We start from the raw sequence: 24,914 nt of genomic DNA on the forward strand, positions 1-24,914 counted from the left end.
CACTGCATGTACAGCGATGGCTTTTGGTTGAATCTGTTTTTTGCACAGATTCAATGTTTACCTATTCCAGGCTGTTTGAAATTGTTCTGAAGTTCAAAAACATGTTTTTAAAGTCTGTATTAAAAAGTGTTAAAATCAGTATGTTTGCATTATCATAATTCCTCTAAGCAATATTTCTATTGCAACCACTAGCTGTGCCTCCTTCCAGATTACAGATCCATCAGTGAGTTTAGAACATGTTGCGGGGCGCTGAAGCGCAAACAGGTTTGAAAACTGCCAGTGGACTGCTTAACATGAGGTTTCTATCTGTACTTTGAACAGTCAGGATATAGCGTGCCAGCCTTCCCAACTGCTGTAATATGGAGTCTAGGTAAGAGGGGAATGTGTGCTTTTGGAAAGCCACTACGTCTGAGAGAAACTGACAAGAGCATGGCAGAAATTTCCTTGGATACAGCTGTTCAAAGTTTGTTTCTTTGCTCTATGGAAATATACTGTAGCTTGTTGAAACGTTAGCTGCTCCAATTAATTATTCATGCAGGTGATGGCTAATAGCGGTTCTTTTTTGTCCAGTTAGTAATGGAGCCAGAAAATAGGAGTTAAGTTTATTTTGAAAGGGATATGATATTCCTTTCACGTGACAAGAAGTTATTAAAAGAAAGTTCTGCATTCAGATGAAAATTCATAATTAACATGTCGTACAGCATGGTTTCTGGTTTCTTGACCTGTCAATGACCTCTTACTGTAGGTGAAGTTTAGAAGTAATTTGATGAACTCTCTGTTGGTAATGTTCACAGTGCTGGGCTGTTTTTTTAATGTTGTTTAAGGTTGGTCCATGTTTACAGTTTACTGCTGTGTGCTATGAAGTCGCATCCAGTGGGAAAGGTGTGGAGTTTTTACTCCCTGTCAGGACAAGCTTTATGCTATTCCTTTTTCTGTTGATGTATACCACTTGTCCATCAATAGCTGCATGTGCAAACTAAACTAGAGGCTTTATATCTCCAGCTAGGCAAATGGTAAACATAGCAGCATTTTTTAACACAATGCCATGTGTTTTCAATTTGCAGGCCCCTGAGCTTTCACTATAATTATAAGGTACTGTAACCAAACCGAAATATTCGGCAGAACGTTTTTTAGTTTAAACCTTTTGAAGGGGTTTAGTGAGGGCCGGCCAAAATCATCCAGCGCACACACAAGTTTACTAAGAAGTAATACATTTACACATTCCAGCAGTATAATTGTTAAATTTTCAGTAAAAACAGAGTACCCTGAAAAAAATAACCAGCCTGTTAAATTTGCTTGATAAGCTCCAAACTGTTTACAGAGGCCTCATTAATGCAGGCCTATATGTCGCTAATCACACTGAAATTAGTCATTATGGGCTCCTGGTGACTTAAAGGAGTAACAGAGCTGGTTGCTGTTGTTTGAAAGAACAGATAGTAAAGAGACTCCATTCATCAATTTCACAATTGGGGCCTGTGACAGGGTGCTCGTGTCATGTGTGTGGGTAGCCGCTGCTTAGGCAATACAGAGAGACATTAAGGTGGAGTTGAAACACCAGCACAGGTGCGCAGGATTTATTAATACAAAACAAAGTAAATAAACAGGTCATGTGATGTTGCCAGAGATGGTAATGCACAGAAGACACATACAGCAAGCTGTACAAAAACTACAAATAAAAAGTGCCACACAGGACCAGCGCTAGCCTTATATTTGAGGCGTCCCGCTCTAGGAACCGGCTACACTACATAACCCTCGCTGTACATTACTTGGGATCACTATCCCCTGAACTAACCTACTTATGAGCTGGTATTCATACGACGACTCTTGCTGCTTCATATGTTCTTGGCTGGGCATTGCCTTCACAAGCACCGCTTGCAGTTTCAGGGTTGTGTAACTGTCATTCCTGTAGAGTAGACGCTCTCATCCTGAGTATACACAGCTCCCCTCTGTAGAATGGCATTGCAGTCGCCTTGAGCCATTTCTACTGGATGTTTTTAACTGACACTCAGTCAAGACCCGCACACCTGCTAATTGAGGACCAGCACAGCCAATCACTTGCTGCTCTTCCCCTCAACCAAATGTAGCAGGGTTAGGGTTAGGGTTAGGGTTAGGGTTAGTCTCAATCGAGCACCCACCTGTAAACAGTAATTTAATCACACAAATCAACTCCAGAAAGACCCACTTACATATACGAATTGTACCAGCAAATAGTGTGGAATCGCCCAATTCCCAAATACACATTTGAATCTACTTGTATGCCAGATTAGCAGCATTTCACAGTGTATCGGTTGTTCAAGACATATTTATTAGGACTGAGTACCTAATATCAGGTATCGCAGCCCTGACGTGGTTCAGACTCCACAAGGTGCTGGAAGGTGTCTTGAGGGATAATAATCTATTAAGTTGTTAGTATTTCAAACTTGACACACGTCACTGACTGTCTTTTCCTCTCTGTCCGCTTGCTGCTCTGTTGGTGACCACTTTCCCTTTTTTCCCCTTTCCCGATACACTGATAACCAATGTCTTGAAGCAGCCTACCAACATGACGGTGCTTGCTACTGTGGCACCTGCTTGACGTGCACCTACTATCAACCTCAAATGCTGTTAGATCTTTGCCTTTCCCTGTTTCTGGTGGACTGTTTACAATACAATCATCAAGTAGCATGCAAGGAATTTTTTTTTTTTTTTAATTGGCACACTACAGAGCCACATTATAGTTCTGAACATCTGTTAGCCTTGTGATTTTGCTGGAAGACCATTAAGTTAGGAAAAAGTAGGATCTCTCACAGGCGAGCAGAAATTGTTTTCACTTCTTTTTAGTAATTAAAAAGGCCTTTGATCAGCTAACAGATTGCCCTTTTTTTAGTCTCTGCTAAAAAGTAATTAATTGTCAGGGGAACTTGGAGTAAGTAGTGGGGTTCTGAAAAATATAACGTTACATGTCCCCACTTGTTGATACAACTGTTTAAATAACATACCTGTAATTTTTCTTTTCATTGTTAACATCCTGACAACTTTTTACACTTATAACTTTAAAGTTTGTTTCAAAGTTCTTTTCAAAATGTCCGCTCTAGTGCACTGGGATTTGAGACCTGACCTCTAAATCACTGCAGGAAAAAAAACAAAACATTGCAACAAGTGCTTGTTTTTTTTGTTCTGTAGCGCATCATGGATTGTTATTGCTGTGTTACCTGTTTGACAATGTAGGTAATAATCCTTATAGTATAACTGAATGTCGGCCCTAAGGACTAGACAAGGTTAATTTTAAATGACTCTTACATTTGATCTTCCTTTTTGGATAAAAGAATGCTGTCATTTTTTGGAAAGATTCTTTACTGTTTAACAAAGGTTGTGCCCCCTATCAAATCATGTTAGCTATTGAACCAACAACTCAAACTATTACATTGAACCATATGTGGGATATTTAGCATTCCAGCATTCAGGGGTTATCTACTTAATGAATGGAGGCACATGTGCTCCGGCACTACAGCTTTGCTGCATTCTTAAGTAACTGAACTGCCTGTCTTGACTTTATCAGCCTTTCATCTGGACCCACATCATTATTCTTCATCAGCCCTCTGTCTGTTTTCTTTGTTTCTCTTATCAGCCAACCTCTTTCTCAGTTTCATCTGACTACATGTAGTGTGTCCCATTGCGCTGTGGTTGGCTCAAATGTCTTCACACAAGTAAAAAAATCTTAACAGCCAATCAGCGTGCAGCATCCAAACATTCAGTTCTATAAATAAAGATTATAGCTGGAGATTCTTAACTGTGCTGGTCATGGATGTATTGTAACTAATTCACATAAATACATTTCTGCTGTGGTTATCAATTTTAAAATAAAACTATCAATTTTTTTTACCCTCTCTGTAAATTTGTATTAATGAAAATTAAACTAGAACAGTTCTTTAAAACTCCAATTTTTAAAATAACTTTGCTGGCAGAAATAGGCCCACCCATTACATTAAAACAAAGAAAAGTAAGTCTACGGTTATTCTTAATATTATAGTGATTTATGTGCTTATTTTTCAGTCAGCTATACTGTTTATTGTGAGGCCTGCCGAGAGCAAAAAAATAAAATCCAGGTGGTCTGTGAACAAAGAAATTGAAGAACCACTGGTATAGACATTAATAAATAAAAAATCAGAGATGCATCAGAGGGCTCATCGTGTTAACAGTTTTTATGAGGATTTTACACTTGGCGATAATATAAAAGCTTAACGTGTGTGAATGTAATTATATTAGGAGTAAAATCTGTGAACCTCTCCAGTTTCTCTGTGTTGTATAGTGTGTAGTTTTGCTGTAAAACATTCAACAAATATAAAGCGTGATTATCTCTAAAACTAGATCTTCTTACTTATCCCAGGTGAATGCAATAAAACCATAAAAATTTCCCACGGTAGTGTTTGTTAAAATAAGAAACAAAAACAAAAAAAAAATAAGAAACAAAAAAGCTGAATTAATGACTTACCCATTGCTGAGTTTCATTATTGTATCGACCCCCTTTAAATCAATAACTTTTAGAGTTAGTTACATTGTGTCTCCTTCAGGAGTATGTGCTTGTGTTGCTCACTTCCACACATCTATTGTGAGAGTTCTTAACATTTATATTTATATTAAAAGTCCCTGTCACTGCATGGAAATTGGTCCCTGGCACCCTCCATTCCTGCCATGGGAAAATGTGGCTGGAATGGAGGGAACTGTAAGGCCTATAAATTTGCACAACCCTGTGCTTGGAAATGTAATCAATTTTTTTTTGTGTGATGACTTTTGCCTGCTTACCTATCAGCTGACCTGCCACAGTGGGGATCTCGCGTTGTTGCTGCCTTCACTGAAGCTGGATAAATAAGAGTTTGCAGTGCTTGCACCTTTCACAAGAGCTTCAATCTAAAACACATCCAGCAAAATCATCAGGTTTTAAAACTAAGGGCCCTCTTGTAGGCCAGAAAGTCCTACCATTTTTAAAGTTTAAGCCAAAAGGTGGCTGCTGGGAGCCTGTTAAACATCTACTAGATAAAATATGAAAGCTCTGCTGGGTCTCGCTGAGAGTTTTGGAATGCTAAACTCACCCTGTGAGTTTGATTCTTATTTAGTGAGTTCCAGATGACTTGGATGTTTATATTTCTGGGCAGCAGTTTTACTGTTGTAATCCATTACTGCTGTCAAACATTGCTTCCCTTTTAGGACAATGATATACTGTTTTACTAAAGAAACAAAAAAAGCTCCTCTACATTTTACAACATTTTGACAATAAATCAAGCTGTTTTTTTCTTCTTTGTATTGCATATGACTGGTTACTACTCTAATACGTTTTTTATACCTTTATTTTGTGACTGCTAAGATTTACATACTATGATGTCACAATTTCGACAGCATACTTTTTAAGCACATTATATATAGGTTATTTATAGATAATTTAATGGTATTTAACAGCATGAAATTAACTGTAGTAACAACATTTATGATGACTAAATACTTGAAAGGGTTTTTATTGTGAGGTCACACTTGACCATATAGTATTAACTCTGGAGTTTAAAATCTTAATGTGGGGTATCTGGACATGACAACCCCACAAACTGCCTTGATTTTACTGTTGAATTTATGACTTTAGGGTTATTTCACAATCTTTTGAGCACATACAAACTTGGGGGGCATAATTTTTATCAGGTTGTAAAACAGGATCTAACTAGATGAATTATATGGAATGAATTTCATTTTGCTAGTAAGCCAACAAGTGAATTCCGTTTACTGCCGTTTGCAGATGAGAATAAGAGACTCGGAGTGCTGCTGATGGAGTGCTTTGTAAGAGCTATGTTTACTGTATCTTGCCCAAGTTTATTCCAGCAGTTTCCTTCCCTGACAATCGGCATTCTGCTGGGCACAGGGCTATTTTTAACAGGGGAATGATAAGAAACTAAGAAAGAAAGGTTTGCAGTATGCAACCCCGAGGAGTGAAATGGTTCATTGTCAGCACTGAATTGACATGCAATATCTACACTCTTTCTTGCCTGGGTATGTCGGCTTCAGGAAACAATTATTCCAAGTCTTTTGTTCCTCATTTTCAATTTGCGTCACAGCAGATCACAGGCACAATGTTTCATCACTTTGAGTGACAGTCCTGTATCTGGCTGGCAGGGGTCCAGTGTGAGCCATTGTACCCCACTGGAGTGCTCACCTCTCATGTACTTTTCACAAATTAAATAACAATCAGTTTGTCAGAGTGGAGTTGGTAACTTTTTTAGCTTCTACTGAAAAGTCTACAAAATGTTTTCCTTGTACCTAGTGCAAACCGACATGCTTATTGTTAGGGTTCTTCGTTATTCTGTCTTTAGTTTTGAAAAACGTGAAACATAATGAAGTGTTTTTTTTTATTAAAACATCATTAAACATGTTATTTGGGTATTAGATTTGCAAACACTTCTCTATTTTGAGTGTGTTACTATTCAATTTATTTGCTGTTTCTGATCACCTGACTTGTATGTAGCAGCTGCGGTGTGGGGGAAGGTAAGATTGGCAGGGATGGGGTTAAATCTGTCCCTGCCAGAAATCACAAGAGGAGCTGCCTGCCCGAAGGCTGGAGAAGACCAAACAACCTTCCCCAAAATGAAAAAAGGGCAAGACAGGCCGTTCCTGAAGGCGAGGAAAGGAGCCGCTGTCATCCCAAGAGCCAAAAGGGGAGTAGCTTCTGCAGTCTCCAGTGCCAAATAAGGGAGGAGCCTGTGTTGTCTCCAGTGCCAAAGGGGGAGGGGCCTCTGCCATCTCCATTGCAAAAGGTTGAGGAGCTGCTGTTGTCTGCAGTGCAAAAGACGTAGCCACCACCGTTGGAGGTACCTGGTCGTCGTCAGTTTCTGTTTAAATGGCTTCCATTTTCCAGGCGACCAGCCCAGCCTGTAGCTTCTGTATTCCATAACTGACCTGCACTATTTTCAGATGTACTGTACTTTTAACTGCACTGTCAAGTTGGTCCATATGAGACATTTTTAAAAAGCTGCAACTAGGTAACATACTGCATTACTATCTTTCATGTTCACATTTCTTTAGAAGTTGAATTTAGCTTAACAATCCCCTACTCTCAGACGCTGTGGCTGCTCATCGGAAACATCGAGTCACAGTCTTTTAATGCACTATCTTATTGAAACTTTCAACGCTTGAATTGCCTTTACCATAAACATGTGAGGAAGCTTGTTTGGATCTGTTTTCTGTTTTGGAGCACTACTGTTTTTGGTTACATCTGAGGTGACCTTGTAGCACAAAAAAAAAGATGTAAGATGTCCCCATCTGTGTTTTCTATAAATACTGTGCAGAGAGGACTAGAACTAGTCAGATGGAATCAGTTATAAGCTGTTCTCGAAATTCTGCAAAATAAAAAAGTAACAGCTTAATACTGTCTGAGTTTGACCTGCTACTGGTTCCTGGTTGTTTTTATGGACAGGAGTAAAGGAAAATGAAATATATGGTCCCGAAGCAGTGATTGTTTTATTTTAAGGACACTTTTTCAAAGTGTATACATCTTCTCTAAGGTTAAACAGTGTTTTGAAAAATGTGAATACATTAACAAACCCTCTGAAGTAGTTGCAAAAATGGGTTCATTAATTGCAAGCTAGATTTCATTAATGAAATGTGATTTTAAAAAAAAAATGGTCCCAATAGATTTGTGAAAAAAGGGCTCTAAAAGTAGAAAAAGAAAGGGTATAACAGAATGAGCTCAGTGAGATTAAATGTTCATCACAAGATTGCAACACCCATCCAGAACACTAGTGCGCTGCAGCTGGTCATGCTTTATTCATTCTTTTTATATTGGAGGGCGGCAGACCTAGTTGCGATAACTAACTACAGTAGACTCTCATTAATCCAAACCAGTTGGGACTTGATTAGTGATTTGTTCGGAGTACTAATCGCTATTTATACCATGCTACAAGTTCTTTATTCTGTAGTTTGATGTTTTTATACTTCATCAAAAAATGTAATGGCCATTTGAATAATAAGCACAGCAATCTGTAAATGTTTTTACTTTCTTATTACAGAATTCTGCAGTAGATTTTTGGTCTCTGCTGTTGCTATCCAGCATGTATTTCATTATAATAGCATGGTATGTATAATTGGTTATTTTAAGGTTAGTGATATATGACTCCAGTGGCATCCCAGATGACATACAGTACAGCACAGTATGTTCTTATCTTTTGCTCCACCACTCATAACGCAGAAGTGTCCAAGAATTACGTTGTGTTTTAAAGTTTAACTCATTGCTATCTGTTTAATACATCCGTTATAGTTTTGCCCTTTATCTAGTTTATCTTTGTTGACAGTCCATTCTGTTTATATTTTCCAAATGCAGACACACAAGCTTCCCCCACTATAAACCTGCTTGGCACTACAGTATGTCACAGTGCCTTATGGGCCACCACACATTTAATGTTTATTACACAACACACCTTCGGATGTTTATACAGAAACTGTCTTTCATGCAGGTTTTTCCATGTAACAGACATGTGTGTAATACAACAACAAAAATTAAAGTCCCTACTTCCTTTTATATGGATGTGCTGTATATTATACCAACAGAGTTAGCTTACCATGGTATTTATGAAATTTTACCATACCTTTCCCATTGATGTATTATGCATTTACCATAGTTTTACCCTGGTTTGCCATGTTTATTAATATGATTTACCATACCTTCTTTATAATGCTTATTTATGCTTTATCATGCTTTTTCTATGCTTTATTACACATTGCTGTGATCTGTTATGATGGTAAACCTCAAAGACCATGAAGTTTATAGCACATTTTCTTAGTGTTTTATTAAAATCGACAACACCAAACTTCATATATACTGTGACCTTAGCGTTAATATTTCCTTCCTACTTGAAGAGTTCTTGCTTATAATTATAAAAGCTGACAACACAGAGGCTGAGACTGAGGCACACAGTGGCCTTGAAGCCTGTATAAAGGTCTATTTACAGGAACATACCCCTGAAAAATGCAGCTCTGAGCTCAGGCCACTCAGTTGGGAGGGTTCATTATTATTCCTTCTAAACCAACACATGTGTCTTTTAGAGGGTTCTTGCAATCTGCTTTTCTGGGTGTGGACCCAGGGCATCGAGTTTTTGGTTCCAGCTTATGTTCATTTTACATTGAGGCCACCTGCCCAGCTGAGGGATATGCTGTGTGCCATGTAAGAGTCAGTTTCTTTTTTGGACACTGAAAACCGTCTGCATTCCTTTAGGTTTTGTGGTGTTTAATCTCCATGGGAACTGACACTGTGTCTCTGCAGTTAGCCTCTAGTACCTGTTCCAGTTAATCCATACCTTTTGCTTGTAAAGTGCATTGGTCTGTAATAAATTTGTCATCAAAAGATTTTGAAATGTAAAATGTTCTTAAATATTTTTTTTTTTTTTTTTTTTTTTTTTAAATTTAGTCATCTCCAATTTTTTACCCTGGTTTTCCCCCCAGTTTAGTGTGCCCAATTATCTGTATCCTTGGCTCACTGCTCACAGCCACCCTGCTGACTCTGGGAATGGAGGCTGGAGCACATGTTCTCTGAAATGTGCTCCTGCCAGTCCATCATTTTTTGCACTGTGGATCCACAGTGAGGCCACCAGACCTATAGTGCTGGAGAACAACACAGGTGCCCTATCGGCCACAGGGGTTGCTGATGTGTGGTGAGCTGTGGATTCCCCTGCTGACCTAAGTGCTCCCTATGTGGGCAGTCCTTGGCCAATTGTGTGCTACCCCCTAGGAATTCCTAGTCATGGTCAGCTGTGACATAGCCTGGACTTGAACCTGTGATCCCCAGGCTATAGGGCACATCATGCACTCCATGTGGAGTGCCTTTACTGGATGCGCCACTCGGGAGCCCCTAAAATGTTCTTAATTAACATTTAAACATTGCTTTATAATTAAAAATTCCGATGTTTGAAACAGTAGTAGTGTAATTTAATCACAAGCCAGAAGTCAAACATAGATGGGCTTATAAAAACATCAAAAGTTTGTGGTAAAAACTCTGTACAAAGTTTCCCACAGGGAATAATGTAGGTGCCTGTATGTTTTTGACGGGCAAAAAAATTGTAAAGTTTGTGTGTGTGTGTATATCTATATGAGAGAGAGAGAGACACACAGGCTCTTTGAGCATTCTTTACGCAGTCATGATTTGTCGGTTTTCAGTTGTCTGTGTCCCTGGGACTCTTGTCTATCCATATGACAAGGGCAGCCTTATCGCAGATTTTGTGTCTTCTTTTAAATTGTACAGGTAATACAACTGCGCTGTGCGAGGTGCAAGCTACAGAATGTTGGTGGGCACATACTCTGCGTCTTAGTTCCCACTGTGCAGAACAGGAAAACATTTCAGGTCTTACTGACTGCTTCACAAGCTAAGCAGCTGTGTTTGAAAAACGTCAGTGGCTGCTGACAGAAAGAAATGTCTCAGAAGTTTAATGGCTTTTTTTTCATTGTCTATTTGGCTGTAGTGTAGTTACAGTACTGCTAAGTTTTGAGTCTAGTGGTTGCTTGTTAATTCTTGGCTAAATTAATGGTAGTTCTGATGTTGGGTAGCAGTAGGGTTTTTTTTTTTTTTTCCCCCTTCAAATTACCATAGCTATATATAATGTAGAGAAAAATAAAGAAATTAAATATGTTTTAAAAATGAGCTCCCTTCGAGTTAAGTTAGATACAGTTCTAAAAAATGTAACAAAAGCAGGACTTTACTTCCCACTTTCTTAGAGCTCAGTGTTCTTCAAGGAGTGCAGAGCATGCATTGTTTGCCATATTGAATAAGCAAGTTAATTTGGGGAACTCCAATATATATGTATATATATATAAAATTAGTCTACAGTAAGTGAGAACAAAAAATGCACTATGGTTTATGAATTTAAAAACCTGATCGGTTCTGGAGCATTTGGTCTCCTTTTTAATATAAGAGCAGTGGGAGGTGTTTGGTTGAGTGGAATGGCTGGTTGTTCTTTGATCTTTATGGAATTTTGCTTTTGTGAGTTCTAGTGCTATGTGTTTTTCTTCTTGTAGACAGACAAAAAAACCCATCTTTTTAGTGTTTGCTTCTGTTTGAAAAATTGTTACTCTGTCTGTGGTTGAATTTGTCCAGTAAATAATTTTACTAGTTTGTTTTACTATTTATACAAGTTTACTACAACAGATTTAACAAGACAGGGCTTGTTAGAACATAAGAATAATATGTTTGAAACTAAACCAAAAATACTAGCTGGGGTTTAGCCAAATCCAGCCTGCTTTTATTACTTTTAATGTTCACTTCTGATTGCACTGTATGACAGGGCAATATTGTAGTACAGTAACTAAGCATATCTGTGTGTCATTGCTGACAGACCTGTCTGTGATTAACTAAACCTGTAATCAACACTAGTAATGACCATCTGGTCATGCACCACTATTGGGTAGCATGAACCAGAGTATGTCACACAGTCTTTACTGAATTTGCTAAAAAAAAAAAAAAAAAAAAACAGATATTCATCACATGGCACCTACTGACTTCCAAATCCAGCTCTTATATATATATATATATATAGCTATATATATATATATATATATATATATATATATAAAATAATGAAATAAATAAGTCAATTACATGTTATTAAGATTTCATTAAGCTGGTGCAAACTGTGTTCCAACTACCTGCATTTGATGAAGTAACTGCTTTGGAATGACTGGAGCACTAAACCACACTGGGTTTAAGGGCTGCTGTATCACACATGCTTGCAAAATCATTCAAGTAAATCCCATTTAAAGCTGGTCTTGCCTCTCTCTGGCACAGCAAACTTCCCTTTTTTGTTATTTCAACTTTAATTGTTTGGTAAATGACTGGTAAATCCAACTCAGACACATGTGAGCAGGAGGATGATGGGAAATGTAGTTCTTAGAGGTCCATGCTGCTACACGTGAAGCCATCTTGAGGCAGGGAATGCAATTTAAAAGTTTCAAAAAGTGGTCAAAATGTAGAAAAATAAAAATAAATAAACAGAAATATTAAAACAATACACACACCTTACATAAACAGTTGTAGCAACACATTGGAACATGTAACACAATAAATAAAAAGGTCCTTATGTACCCTTTAAAATTATAAACAATGTATTGACCATTGTTTGTAGCCATTTAAAATGACCTTTGATATGAAACATGTTTTCATGTCAAGATTTTTAATCTCTTCATAATGACCTTTTTAAAGGATTAACATGTTTTGCTCCATGCACTGCCTGGGCACTATCAGGTATTGTCTGACACAGTTAACTTGGGAACAGTATATCGTAATCACCCCACAATAAGCATTGTGTTATATTGACCATGCATTGCGTTATTTATTGCCTGGGGAGGACACTTATAGACTCTTGTGTGGGGTAAAAAGCTACGAATGGGAAGCTGTTATTATTTCACCTCATACAGTACAGTAGCTCTCCAGTTACTGTGTTTACACAGGTGCCTAGTCAACAAAGCATGCAAGTTTCCGAGAAGACGAATCAAGCACATTATTGCACACGCAGAAGATTGTGTGTGGCTGAAGACACATTGGGGGGTCTGTTACCTTGATTTTAAGGATGATGCAAAACAAGTTTTAAATAATACACTTACAGTAGTCCCTGTCCTTTCACCTTCTCTTTAAATACAGTGCACTGAACTTGCACACACAAAGGGCAGTATTTTAAAGATCTAAGCAGTAGTGATATAGGTGTTCTACTGTATGTGGCTGTCAAGTCATTGATCAACATGGATCCAGGGTTTTTTTTTTTTTTAATTACCTAATGTGTTGATTAGGGTTAAATTATCTGCTAAAAATGGTAACCATTGTCATTTGAATTTTGACTTTCTCGTTATTATTTGGTAGTCCTTTCTGTCTCTCACTCTCTCTTTTTTTTTTTTTTTTTTTTTTTTTTGTTCTGATTTTAAAAATAAGGCCAAACCACTGTTCAGCCCCCTACTGTGGGAAAGTAATTTTCTGATGGACAGTTAAATTATGTGGCACTTTTTCTGCAATAAATGATTTTTTGTACATGGAGTCCAGCACTGGTTTAGCCACAGTGTCTGTACACCTCTGAAGTAACACAGTAACTGTAGGAGAAGCTGGTACTAACTGGGTCGCTTAGTATTTGATGAGATTTTGCTTAGTATTTGTCAAATGGGGACAACATCGCCTTGTACAGTCACATTTTAGTTCCCAATACATGCCCCGTCAGACAAAGCTCATCATTTATACCTGGCTTGAGACAACTATTATTGTGGTTCATCATTAACTTTTCACAGTAAAAGTCCTATACACCTTACAGGCATGTCTTCCAGGAATTAGACACAGAATGTGTGTCTTTTTCCAACATCTGTTGTGTTTTCTGATCCACTGCAATTTGGGTGTTGATCTTTAGGCTTTTGGTTTTCTATCAAATAAAATTGAAGAAACTGGTTTTTGTGACAGATTTATTTATTTTGCACCATTCAGAAGGGTAAGGGTGTGTGTGTCTGTGGGAACATGTCAAAGCCTGTCTGTGTATGTGTGTGTGCAAGTGTATTTCCTCATGTGTGCCGATGTCTTGTTCTGTTCTAGATCGAGGAAGGCAGTAAGGCTGCAGCAGCAGGGAAGCTCCAGGCCGGGGATGAGATTGTCAGCATCAACGAGTTCCTGACCGGATACAGGCAAGAGGCCATCTGTCTGGTGAAGGGCTCCCACAAGTCGCTGACGCTGATGGTCAAAAGGTAGGGACCCGAGGTCTGGTAAAGAAACGGCTGCTTGCTTCAAACAAGGGCAGGTGGTACAGTAATACGGTCACTCTAGAGTGGGGCTGACAGTATGCTATCCAAGTGCTTGCGCATTTAAAGTGATCCTGGATGATACGAAGAGGAGCCCTTGGAAGGCAAGCATGTAATCTTTGTAATCCTGGCATACATCCGGACCTATAAAGTTAATATTTAGGCCCAGCAGTGGTGTAGAAGAAGCAGTGGCACAGGCGACAATACATATTAAACCAAGGCCAAGCATTAAACAAACAAAACCATTTTAGACAGTAATTATTGGCGTGTAAGTTTGGCAGTTTTCAATAAGGGTGCGTCATTGAAGAGAAGATACCACATTTTACATTTGCTTGGTTTTAAATTTTGAAAGCAATTTTTTTGTTTGTTTTTAATGTTCTGCTAGAGAACAAAACTGGTTGCGTATCTATTGTCAAGTGTATTTCAAGCATCTGGAGAAAAGGCCTCAAGCGTGGAATAAATTACATATTTAATTTACTTTTCATTTCAGCTGCGAGAGCAAAAGGTTCAGTCACTCTAGGCTATAAAAGACAAAACCAAAACTAATAAAAAAGGCAGTTTCCACTCTAGCAGATTACATGAATATCTCACAAAAGGGCAAGAGAAATAAAGGTACTAACATTTAGCTCTAAAATGTTAGTCCTCTTGCTCTTGGATTAATAGTGTGAAGGTGAAGGAATGCTGGAATTTCCTGTTCCCATTTGTGATCTGTACAGTCTGCCAGGGATTGTGCTTTACTGCAGGCTGACAACAGGGAAATATAGCTCAAGTCAGCTGTTTGATCCAGTACACTTTTGTTTATTTCCCTTTTAAGGATTGCGTGACTCTTGAACTGGACTGTCTGCTGCAGTAGGTCAAGCATTTGCATTATCTCAGTCATGGATGTTCTAGGGGTGGGAGGGTAGGTACCACAAGTAGAATGCCATAATTACACTCTACACTCTCCTGCAGTGTCATCTAATGATAGGTTTCCCTGTCCCAAAATGGCATGCGATCCAGATTAGCACAAAGATAAAGTGCTGGTAGGCCACAATGGAGGGAAGTACAGTAATGGTGTGGAAAGCCATATAGCTGCCACACTGTGATTCCTGTACACAATGTGCATCTAGGTCACAACACACAGCGTTTTTTGGATGCAGTTGTTTTCACCTTTTCATTATACCTGGCCTACTCTTCCTTTCCTCATAGCAAGGTCCTTATTTCAGGTTCTGGTGTTGAGGGACTACAACTAGTCATTATCCTCTAGCAGAAGACATTTATAATTTACAAGATGAAGTCTCTACCCTCACCTGTCAGTTTTAGGTACCAATTCCTTCACAGGTTGTAGACAAGGCCATGTTCTTTGTTTGTTTTTGTTTACTTTTTTGAATGTATCTGCCTTTAGTGTGGTAATTTCAGAACAGGCTGCCACAGTTTAAAAGATGCGCTAAGAATATTAAGAAAATTGGTCAGAAAAGACATGACGGCACAGTGAGGTTACGACTTTTTGATTTGATGTGTCTGTGATGTAAAGAAACTGGACAGTAACAAAGTATATTTTTGGAGTTAACAGAAGGCGCAGCAATTAAGAGTGGTAAAATTGCACTACATTTTGGGAATTTTAAATAATTAAGGAAAGCAAGAGAACATTAGAAAGAAGCTTGTCAGCTTTCAAGACTCATTATAAAGTGATGCCTTGCTTATCCTTTTCTGTTATTTCTGTTTGTTTTAGACCCAGCATATTTTGGATGACAAACCGGTTCTGTAGAAGAAGCCCAGTTAAGCCCTGCAGAAGTTATATTCAAAGCAGCACACTGAGCTGTTTTTCAGTCGACTGTATGAGGTTTTATTTGCATTTTGATACAAAGAAAAAAAGGGCCTTTTAAAATTCTTTCAGCTGTATCCAGGTTACCTAGTTACCGGGGAGGGAGGGGTGGGGTGGGGTGGGTGCTTTATAATTATTAAGTGACTGATACAATTTAAAGATATCTCACACACTTTTTACATCGTGCTAGTAGAGTAGATATATTAGCAGCTAGGGTTCAAAGGATTGTCCAGCACTTGCATTAAACCATTAAAATTCTGAGCTAGGAGAGGCAGTCAGTACAGGATGCATTCATTCTTTCAACATGGCAACACAGCAACATGGCTCTTAAGAGTCCTAGGAAAAATGACTCCACTCAAAACAGCAGACTGCTAGTGCAGCTTTGAAAAAATATTTCCACTGAACACTGTTGACCAGGTAACTAGGCCCGGCCTTGGGTCTGTCAGAGACCTTCTTCTATCATAACAACCCCCCTCTTTCTTTCCCAACCCCACTCATCAGTTTACCTGACTCTATTTTTACTTTGACTAAGAGATTTGTCATATAGTTTCACTTCCTGTACAGCAGGTATTAGGGCCCCACTTGAGGCTCTCACACATTTTCTGTGCTGCCTATAGAACAAAGTGGGGTCCAAATACCTGTTGCACAGGAAGTGACTCTGTAGTGTGTGTTGGCAGGATACATTTACTTGAAAACGGGATATGTAAAGTATGTAACACTAAACGATGGCTAAAGGATTATCAGTTATGATTATCAAAGTTTGAAAGTTTTCAAAGTTATGGTTGCAATATATTACTTTTACTGCTATTATTGAATATTATTACTACAGTATAATGTCGCATATCCAACACCCTGTGGACCGGGGTATAAGCAGATTTGTGAAAGTAGGATTTGCAAACATCTATAGAAAAAGCATTTACACATCCATAAATATGTTTGTGAACAAAAACAACATGCAAACTGGTTTAAACATGGCGACATTTATTGCTTTTTAAAAGTAAGCAAACAAGATTAATTAGGCTACAAATACACAGGTTGCTGTGCAGTTTGCTATAAGCCATCTCCACGCAAAGCTTTTTTTAAAGAAAAAAGAAAAAAAAGACAAATGGTAAATGTACAGTAACCTGCAACTGATGGCTTCTTTATTAACTCTAGAAGTCCTTGCCTCCCTGGTTCTGCTTTCTTAATATCTCTGTCACGTTACTTTGCGCTCTTTCTTGATATTGCCTACAGCTGATAAGCAGCTCGGTTTGAATATTACTTTAGCTATTTTAAACGAACGGCCGGTAAGCATTGTGTTTATGAAGCTTGCTTTGTTTAATTCAAATGCATTTAAAAGCTACAACAAAACGCTGCCAATATCTGCATGAGTGTGCTCCATCATATAACACGTTGCACAGAAAAAAGCCTTCTCGACCAGTGTAGTGAAACATCACTGCTACCCGCCTCTCTCTTAAAGGGGAATGCACCAAAAGACTGATTTCTATAACGCTTTCTTTCTGTATCCATGGTGGAAGCTGCATTTGCTGCCAATGCCATTACTCTCATCCACTGTAACTGAAAACGTGTGAGCAAAAAAGATCAGCACTATTAATATTTTGTACAGAGTTTTTGGAGGCTGTATAACCAACAATCCAAATAATGCATCTTTATTGTAATAAAAGCCAAGAGGGAGATTTAGCCAGGTTTGTGTTAGCTTTAGTATGCTTTACAAAAAAATAAGAATAATTCTGAGCCAGTAGTCTACCCAACTGAGAGTCAACTTGCAGTTAGATAATGTCCAGGAATGTACTGTATCCTGCTGTAAATGCTGTAAACAGGAAGAAAACCAAGCACACTGTGTTCTTTAAAAGGGGCACATTTGATCAAATTGAGATGTAATTAAGTTTCACTTGTTTGATTTTAGCTACTAGTAATCTCAGAAGGAGTATACTCGATATTGAAGAGCAAGGGAACTCTTTCCCTTTGACACAGAATATTTTTTGGTAAATGCGTAAAGGTTCACAAACTGAACTGTGTTTTTAGAGTATATTGACAGCTGCTTCAAGTAAATTCTTTAGAGCTCATAAACCACTTGCTTTGAGATTTTTGCTTTGATGGTGTGCTGTCCAATATTGTTGCTGTGACAATGTATACCTCATATGTGTAGCTGGTCTGTGATCCATCACGGTGGCAACGCTAATGAAGCCAGTCGATGTTCCACACATACTGATATAGTTGCCATAATTTCTCAGGTCCAGTCGTTAGCTGAGTCCTGAGTGTTAATACAACTCTCTTCTGTTATGGCACAATACCGCTCATAGGGGAAGAGAGGGCTAGTAGTTGTCTGGTTTAGTACAGCATATCCTTTTTGTTTATGTGCTTAAAAGCACTTCTCAGCAGGTAAGTTACAAAACTAAACTATGCCTTTGCCTGTTCAGCATCATGTGTTCTGTCAACACATTTTGTAGTCACAGAAATTAGAACAGATATCTCTTGTGTGTGTGTGTGTAGAGTGATGGGGGAGTTCTTAATGCTGTTCTATAAGGAATGCATTGTGTAAAGGTGACGTGTTTGTAGAGTGTCATGCAGTTTTAGCGAGAGGACTGTAAAAGCTGTAAGAGAAACCCTAGACGTGACTTACTCTTCTGAATTAAAAAACTAAGACTGTACTATTAAACATACAGAAATGTGTTATTTGTTATTAACTCCAAAATTCTGTCATGTGTTCTAGGCACACAGTGACTTCTGTAGAATCTTAACAAATCTTTAACAGCAATTAGTTGATTTTCTCATAAATGATTTCTAGTATCTTTCCCAGCGTTTCAAGCCTTTTATCATTTTTTCTGTTGTTTTTATAATATTTTTAACTGACATTGCACTTTGTTTAGCAATCAGGTCCTCTGTTCATGTTCGGCACTTACAGCAAGAACACAAGAAATTCTAGAGCACACTTGAGGATGTACGGGTTTTGAGGATATGTCTTTATGGACAGAGCAATTTGTGTTTGTGTGTAGCTTTTGTTAAGACATCCACTTGTCATCACTGTTATTACTGGGATGATAAATACCAAGAGACATTTTCAAGAAACTTAATTCATGGTGGCATCGGCAGAGAGATGACTGAATAGAGAGATTGACACAGGGTCTGCAAGCTGTCATTCCTGAGCGCCTGAAAGGATATGAAGACAAAAAATGTGCATTCCTCAGTGAATAGCTCTTCAAAACAAAACCAAATCAATGATGCTGCCTCCAGGCTGGTGTGAAAATAAATTAAATCTAGCATTACTGGTCATGACACAGTTTGTTTTAAAAATACCTCTCCTGCTCTTGAATTTAAAACAAGTATATTAAGTGCACTGTTGTGCTGCTTGAACCTGGATAACTGTGGATATATATATATAATATATATATTATATATATATATATATATATAGTTAATATATAATATATATATATATATATATATATATTATATATATATATATATATATATATATATATATATATATATATTATATATATATATATAGATAGATATATAGATATATATATATATATATATATAGATATAGACAGACACACATACACTACCGGTCAAAAGTTTTAGAACACCCCCATTTTTCCAGTTTTTATTGAAATTTAAGCAGTTCAAGTCCAGTGAATAACCTGAAATGGTACAAAGGTAAGCGGTAAACTCTCAGAGGTTAAAAAAAAAAAGTTTAGGTTACCAAAACTGAAAAACAGTGTACATGCCAGAGTTATACAAAAAGGCCTTTTTCAGGGAGCAAGTAATGGGTTAACAACTTACAGCTATTCTGCAGCAATGGAAGTAAATTAAGCCTTGAAAATTGATGCTAACAATTCCTACAGGTGTCCCAACTTTTGTTGATTATTTACAAACCCTCTGTCTGTATAAAAGCAGTGTTGGAACAGACTGTGTTACTACACCCTCTTAAGCATTATTTGGACAGTACTGTACTGCTGGAGGTAGTATTTTGCAATCATAATGGCGAGAAAAAGGCAATTAACAAAGGAAGACAGACAGACCATTATAACCCTTAAAAGTGTAGGTCTTTCCTTTAGAGAAATTGCAAAGAAAGCCAAGGTGTCAGTGAGTACAGTTTCCTACACCATCAAAAGGTACTTGGAAACTGGAGAAACTCTGGCAGGAAGAGGTCTGGCAGACCCAAAGCCACAACAGAATCAGAAGACAAGTTTCTGAGAGTCAACAGCTTGCGTGATAGGCGGCTCACAGGACAACAGCTTCAAGCACAGCTTAACACTGGTCGAAGTAAGCAAGTCTCAGTTTCAACTGTGAAGAGAAGACTTCACAGCTGCAGGTTTGACAGGTCGAGTGGAAGTAAGAAAGCCATTGCTAAGATGGCAAAATAAGAAAAAGAGGCTTCCCTGGGCAATGAAGCACTGCCAGTGGACTACTGAAGACTGGAAGAAGGTCTTATGGACCGATGAATCAAAATTTGAAATCTTCGGTTCATCACGCAGGGTTTTTGTATGCCGTCGAGTAGGCGAAAGGATGGTTCCTCGGTGTGTGACACCAACTGTCAAACATGGAGGAGGAAGCGTGATGGTCTGGGGCTCTTTTGCTGGATCCAGAGTCGGTGACTTGCACAGAGTGAGTGGCACCCTGAACCAAAACGGCTACCACAGCATTTTGCAGCGCCATGCAATACCCTCCCTGGTATATGCCTAGTTGGTCAGGGGTTCATCCTACAGCAAGATAATGACCCAAAACATACCTCCAGGCTATGTCAGAACTACCTTAGAAGAAAAGAACAAGACGGTAGACTTCAAATCATGGAATGGCCAGCACAGTCTCCAGACTTAAACCCCATCGAGCTGGTTTGGGATGAACTGGACAGAAGGGTGAAAGCAAAGCAACCTACTAGTGCAACACATTTGTGGGAACTTCTGTAACAGTGTTGGGAAGAAATTTCCAAACAATATTTGATTTCCATTATAGAAAGAATGCCACGAGTGTGTTCGGCTGTTATATCTGCAAAAGGTGACTACTTTGAGTCAAAAATTTAGATTAAATTTTGTTAAACAAAACAATTTCATGATTTCTTTTTTATCCCCAATTGTTTATTTGTTCTATGCTTTAATTTCAGAGTACATTGAGACATTAAACTGCATAAATTTCAATAAAAACTGGAAAAATGTAGGGCACTTGTGGGTAGCTTTGCTTTGACTCTTCTGTTTAGTTCGTCCCATACTAGTGGGATTGAGGTCTGGAGACTGGGCAGGCCAGGTCATTAGATTGAGTTGTCCTTCACTTTCCTTCTTCGCCAGATAGTTCTTGCACAACTTTGAGGTGTGTTTTGGGTCATTATCTTGCTGAAGAATGAAGGACTGCCCAACTAGCCGTAATCCTGATGGAATGGCATGCCTCTGAAGTATGCTATGATAGCCATGCTGGTTGAGCTTGCCATGAACTTGGTAAAAATCACCAACTCTTTCACCAGCAAAGCAACCCCAGACCATAATACTGCCTCCTCCATGCTTGACAGTGGGAACCACACATGCAGAACTCATGCGCTCACCCTCTCTGCGTCTTACAAATACTCGGCAACTGGACCCAAATATTTCAAATTGTGACTCATCGATCCATAAGACTGACTTCCACTCCTCAAACGTCCAGTTTCTGTGTTTTTTGGCCCAGGCAAGTCTCTGTTATTATTATGGTTTCTTTGCAGCAATTTTTCCAGTTAGGTCAGCTTCACGCAATCTCCTCTGAACAGTTGATGTTGAAACATCTGTACTTCTAGTAGCATTTAGCTGAGCTTGTATTTCAGGTGCAGTTAATTGCCGGTTTCGCAGACTTGTGACTCAAATGAACTTGTTCTCTTATTCTGAGGTCACCCTTGGCCTGCCTGACCTTGTTCAGTCCTTATGAGTGCCAGTTTCTTCAAATCGTTTGATGGTCTTGGCCACAGCAGTTACAGACACTTGCAAAGTTCTTGCGATTTGTCTTAAAGATTGACCTTCATTTCTTAAATTAATTACAGACTGTCTTTTTCCTTTGCTTAACTGAGCGTATTTTGCCATTTTCTGCTCCCTTTCGTTCAGGAATGACAAACCTCTGCCTATGCTACCTATATTTATAGTAATCATGGACCCTCACCTGTTAACAATAATTGGCAACAAAAGGTTGATTAGGTAACATGCTAGTTAACTCAGAGAACATCTAACAAAGACACTTTTATACTTAGGCCAGTGTTCTAACACTGTGTTATACACATTTCAGACTTTTAACTGACTTGGGCTTCAGACTAAAATCCCCTTGCTTTGGGTGACCGTTTCACTGAAATTGACAAGATTTACATTTTCATTTAAAAATTAAGTTTTTGAATGCAATTTACTTATGATTATCAGCTTATATAAGTACACGTATCATATAATGTAATATTAAGTGTTTGTAGACAAGTTTATACAGTTAAAAGCATAGATAATCATGAAAAACCTGGTTTCAAGCAGGTGTACTAAAATATATATATATATATATATATATATATATATAGTATATTATTATTTGCTTTTATTTTATTTTAAAGTGTGATATTATAATATTTATTGAGACTTAACATATTAAGTTTTATTGATTTCAGTTTGTTATTCTTAATATACTGTACAGGTTCAAAAGTATATTTCAGTATCCTTAGCAATCTTTTTATTTTGATCTTATTTTACTTTACTGCCTCAACCTGCAAATTGTATAATGCAGTCTCATTTGGAATGTGGTCATGGGACGTGACATTCCAAATCACACAGACTAAGAATCAGTGCGTCTATGCAATTTACAATTATGGAAACCAATAAATATTTCAAATGTTATATGCATTAGAAAAAAAAAAAACTTTAGGAAAAAAAATACTAGCACAAGACCTTGTATTTAAACAAATATCAGCTTTTTTATGTTTTTGTTGATAAAGTTTATTCCTGGCATGTGTGGAATGAAACATGAAAATAGCACATTCGCTTTTCATTTTGGACACAATAAAATTCAAGCTGTTCTTGGAGCTTAGCTAATAAAAACTTTTACTTTTGGCATGGTAACAAGTAACCTTGTGTATTGCCTGAGCTCCATTTATGAAGAAACTGGAGCTGGTGACCCCTGAGCTTTGAGGGTTAACCATCTCAATTGTTAAAACAGCCTTTCGAGAGCAACAGTTGACACAAGCCGGTTTGCTCAACTTCTATTTCAAAGGCTATTTCTTTATAACTCCAGAGTTTTACATCTAATTTTGTACTGGGACCTAGATTGTTCCCTTTCCGCAAGGAAAAAAAACAATAACAAAAAAACACTTTAATATGTGGGACAGTTGAAGTATATGTTAGGTCCAATTATGTGTGGGTCTTTTAAGTATTGTTAAACCCAATGGATTGACCAAACCAGTTATTAACCTTTTGGTTCTTGTTCAGAGAAATGGTGTCATTCACGGCCAAGCCTTGGGTTGGAATACATATTAACTAGACAGGCAAGCATTGAACTCAGCCAGGCTTTGTTTGTCTATTTAGAGAGAGGGATATCTAAAGCACTTTATTTTAAGTAAGTGTTTTACAGAGCACTAGTGAATGAAAAGGACAGTGTAGTAGAAGCTATTCTGACAGTGAGACAAGCCCGTTGAATTTATATTTATAAGTTGTTTTTGTTTTGTTTTGTTTTTTAGATACACATCATGGTTGCACTCAAGCTTTGCCACAGTTTACTGGTCACACTGTCCATAGCTGTGGAAAGCTTATTTTTTCAACTGGTTTAGAAATCTACTTGTGATGGATGCTGACTGGTTAGTCTTGGAATAACAGCACAGAGGGGAAAGGTATCGGAAAGTGGCTGTAAGTGGCCAGCATTTTCTTACAGTGCAGTAAATATAATGTTCTTGTGGTTTTTCCATTGGGTATTTACATGGCTGCTGAAGAGCATTGAGTTTGGCTGGAATCTGAGCTGCTTCTCTGGTGTTCCAAACCACCAGAGCCTGGCAGAGCTACACTAAAGTAGGATTGCTTCACAAGTTAGCTGAAAATGTTTTGTGTGTGTGTGTGTGTGTGTGTGTGTGTGTGTGTGTATGTGTTCTTATTACACATTAAATTGGGTAGCTTTGGCCAAAACAAAGCGAAAATAACTGCAGCTGAAACTACCTGTGTTTGATGTAAACAAACTAGACAGTCAAAAAAGTTCTGTACCTTTCGGTATTGCTCAGAGGCAGAGGGTTGCAGTAGCATTTCACACAGATTAAAAGAAAATGCACTAAACTGGGAACCATCTCATGAGGTATTTACCTGCATTTTAGATAGATGGCTTGCCACACGCTCTCTCAGTCCACACGCTTTTAGTGAATTAAAGGATACATATGGACCTTTTTATTTTATATCCCATGTGTTGCTAAAGCTGTTTACATAAGGTGTGTGTATTGTTTATTATTATTTTTTTTTTTAATTTGGACTTTTTTTAACTTTTAATTGCATTCCCTGCCTCAAGATGGCTTCCCATGTATCCGCACAGACTTCTCAGAACTACATTTCCCATCATCCTCTTCACACCATCTTCAGGCAGGGAATGCAATTTAAAAGTTAAAAAAAAGTGGTCAAAATAAAAAAATAAAAAACAATATCCACAGTACTTACAGTATTAGCAACACATGGGAACATGTAACACAATAAAATTAAAAGGTCCTCACGTACCCTTTAATTTTCAAAAGTGTCTACTGCAGTATAAATCTAAAGCACACATACATAAATCGGCATGTTTCATGCCTCTCGTCTCTCTGTCTCATTCATTGATTGATAAGGAGTCATGCATTCCTGCACACACGCAGCTCCGCATTTTATCATTGTAACAGGACACAGGCCTCCATCTATAAACAATGATTTCACAAGTTCACAGGCTTTATTGGAAACCTCACATTCCACCTTTATGAGCTTCATGTTTTCTGGTGTAAAACAGGCAGTAAGAGAAGTGGTGCTCTATATTTTGGAACCATTACTGTGAGGTCTGGTAAGCTAAGTGGCAGATTGTAATTAGCGTTTTTCTAGTTCCTGATCTTGCTAATTTTATGTCATTTTTGTGGTCAATTGCTCTAACATACATAAGTACGCATTTCAGTTCCAAAAAAAAATATAGCAAATGATTTTATTTGACAAGGAAACTGCTTGAATGCATAACAGTACTGTACAAGACAAGACTCTAGTGGTTGTGAGGTGGTAAGAGTAAAATAAACTTCATTATTTTAATGTTTGTTCTAGTTTCTTTGTGTTTTGTTTGTTTTGTTTTTTTCTGTTTAATTTAGTCTTTTCCCATGCTGATAAAATGACATTGAGCTTTTCCAAGCGTGACACAAATCCTC

At 38.0% G+C, this 24,914-nt stretch overlaps 1 protein-coding gene across 2 annotated transcripts in view; it reads left to right on the top strand.

The window, feature by feature from the left end:
* Positions 1–24,914, top strand: part of shroom2a (shroom family member 2a) — an 84,370-nt gene that overhangs the window by 15,448 nt on the left and 44,008 nt on the right. For both annotated transcript variants that reach the window (XM_041259154.1, XM_041259153.1), the window contains exon 2: positions 13,565–13,713. In XM_041259154.1, the coding sequence (XP_041115088.1) occupies positions 13,565–13,713 (149 nt within the window). The remainder of the gene's footprint in view (positions 1–13,564; positions 13,714–24,914) is intronic.

Source organism: Polyodon spathula, chromosome 9 (genome assembly GCF_017654505.1).
Source record: "Polyodon spathula isolate WHYD16114869_AA chromosome 9, ASM1765450v1, whole genome shotgun sequence".
NCBI classification, from domain to species: Eukaryota; Metazoa; Chordata; class Actinopteri; order Acipenseriformes; family Polyodontidae; genus Polyodon; species Polyodon spathula.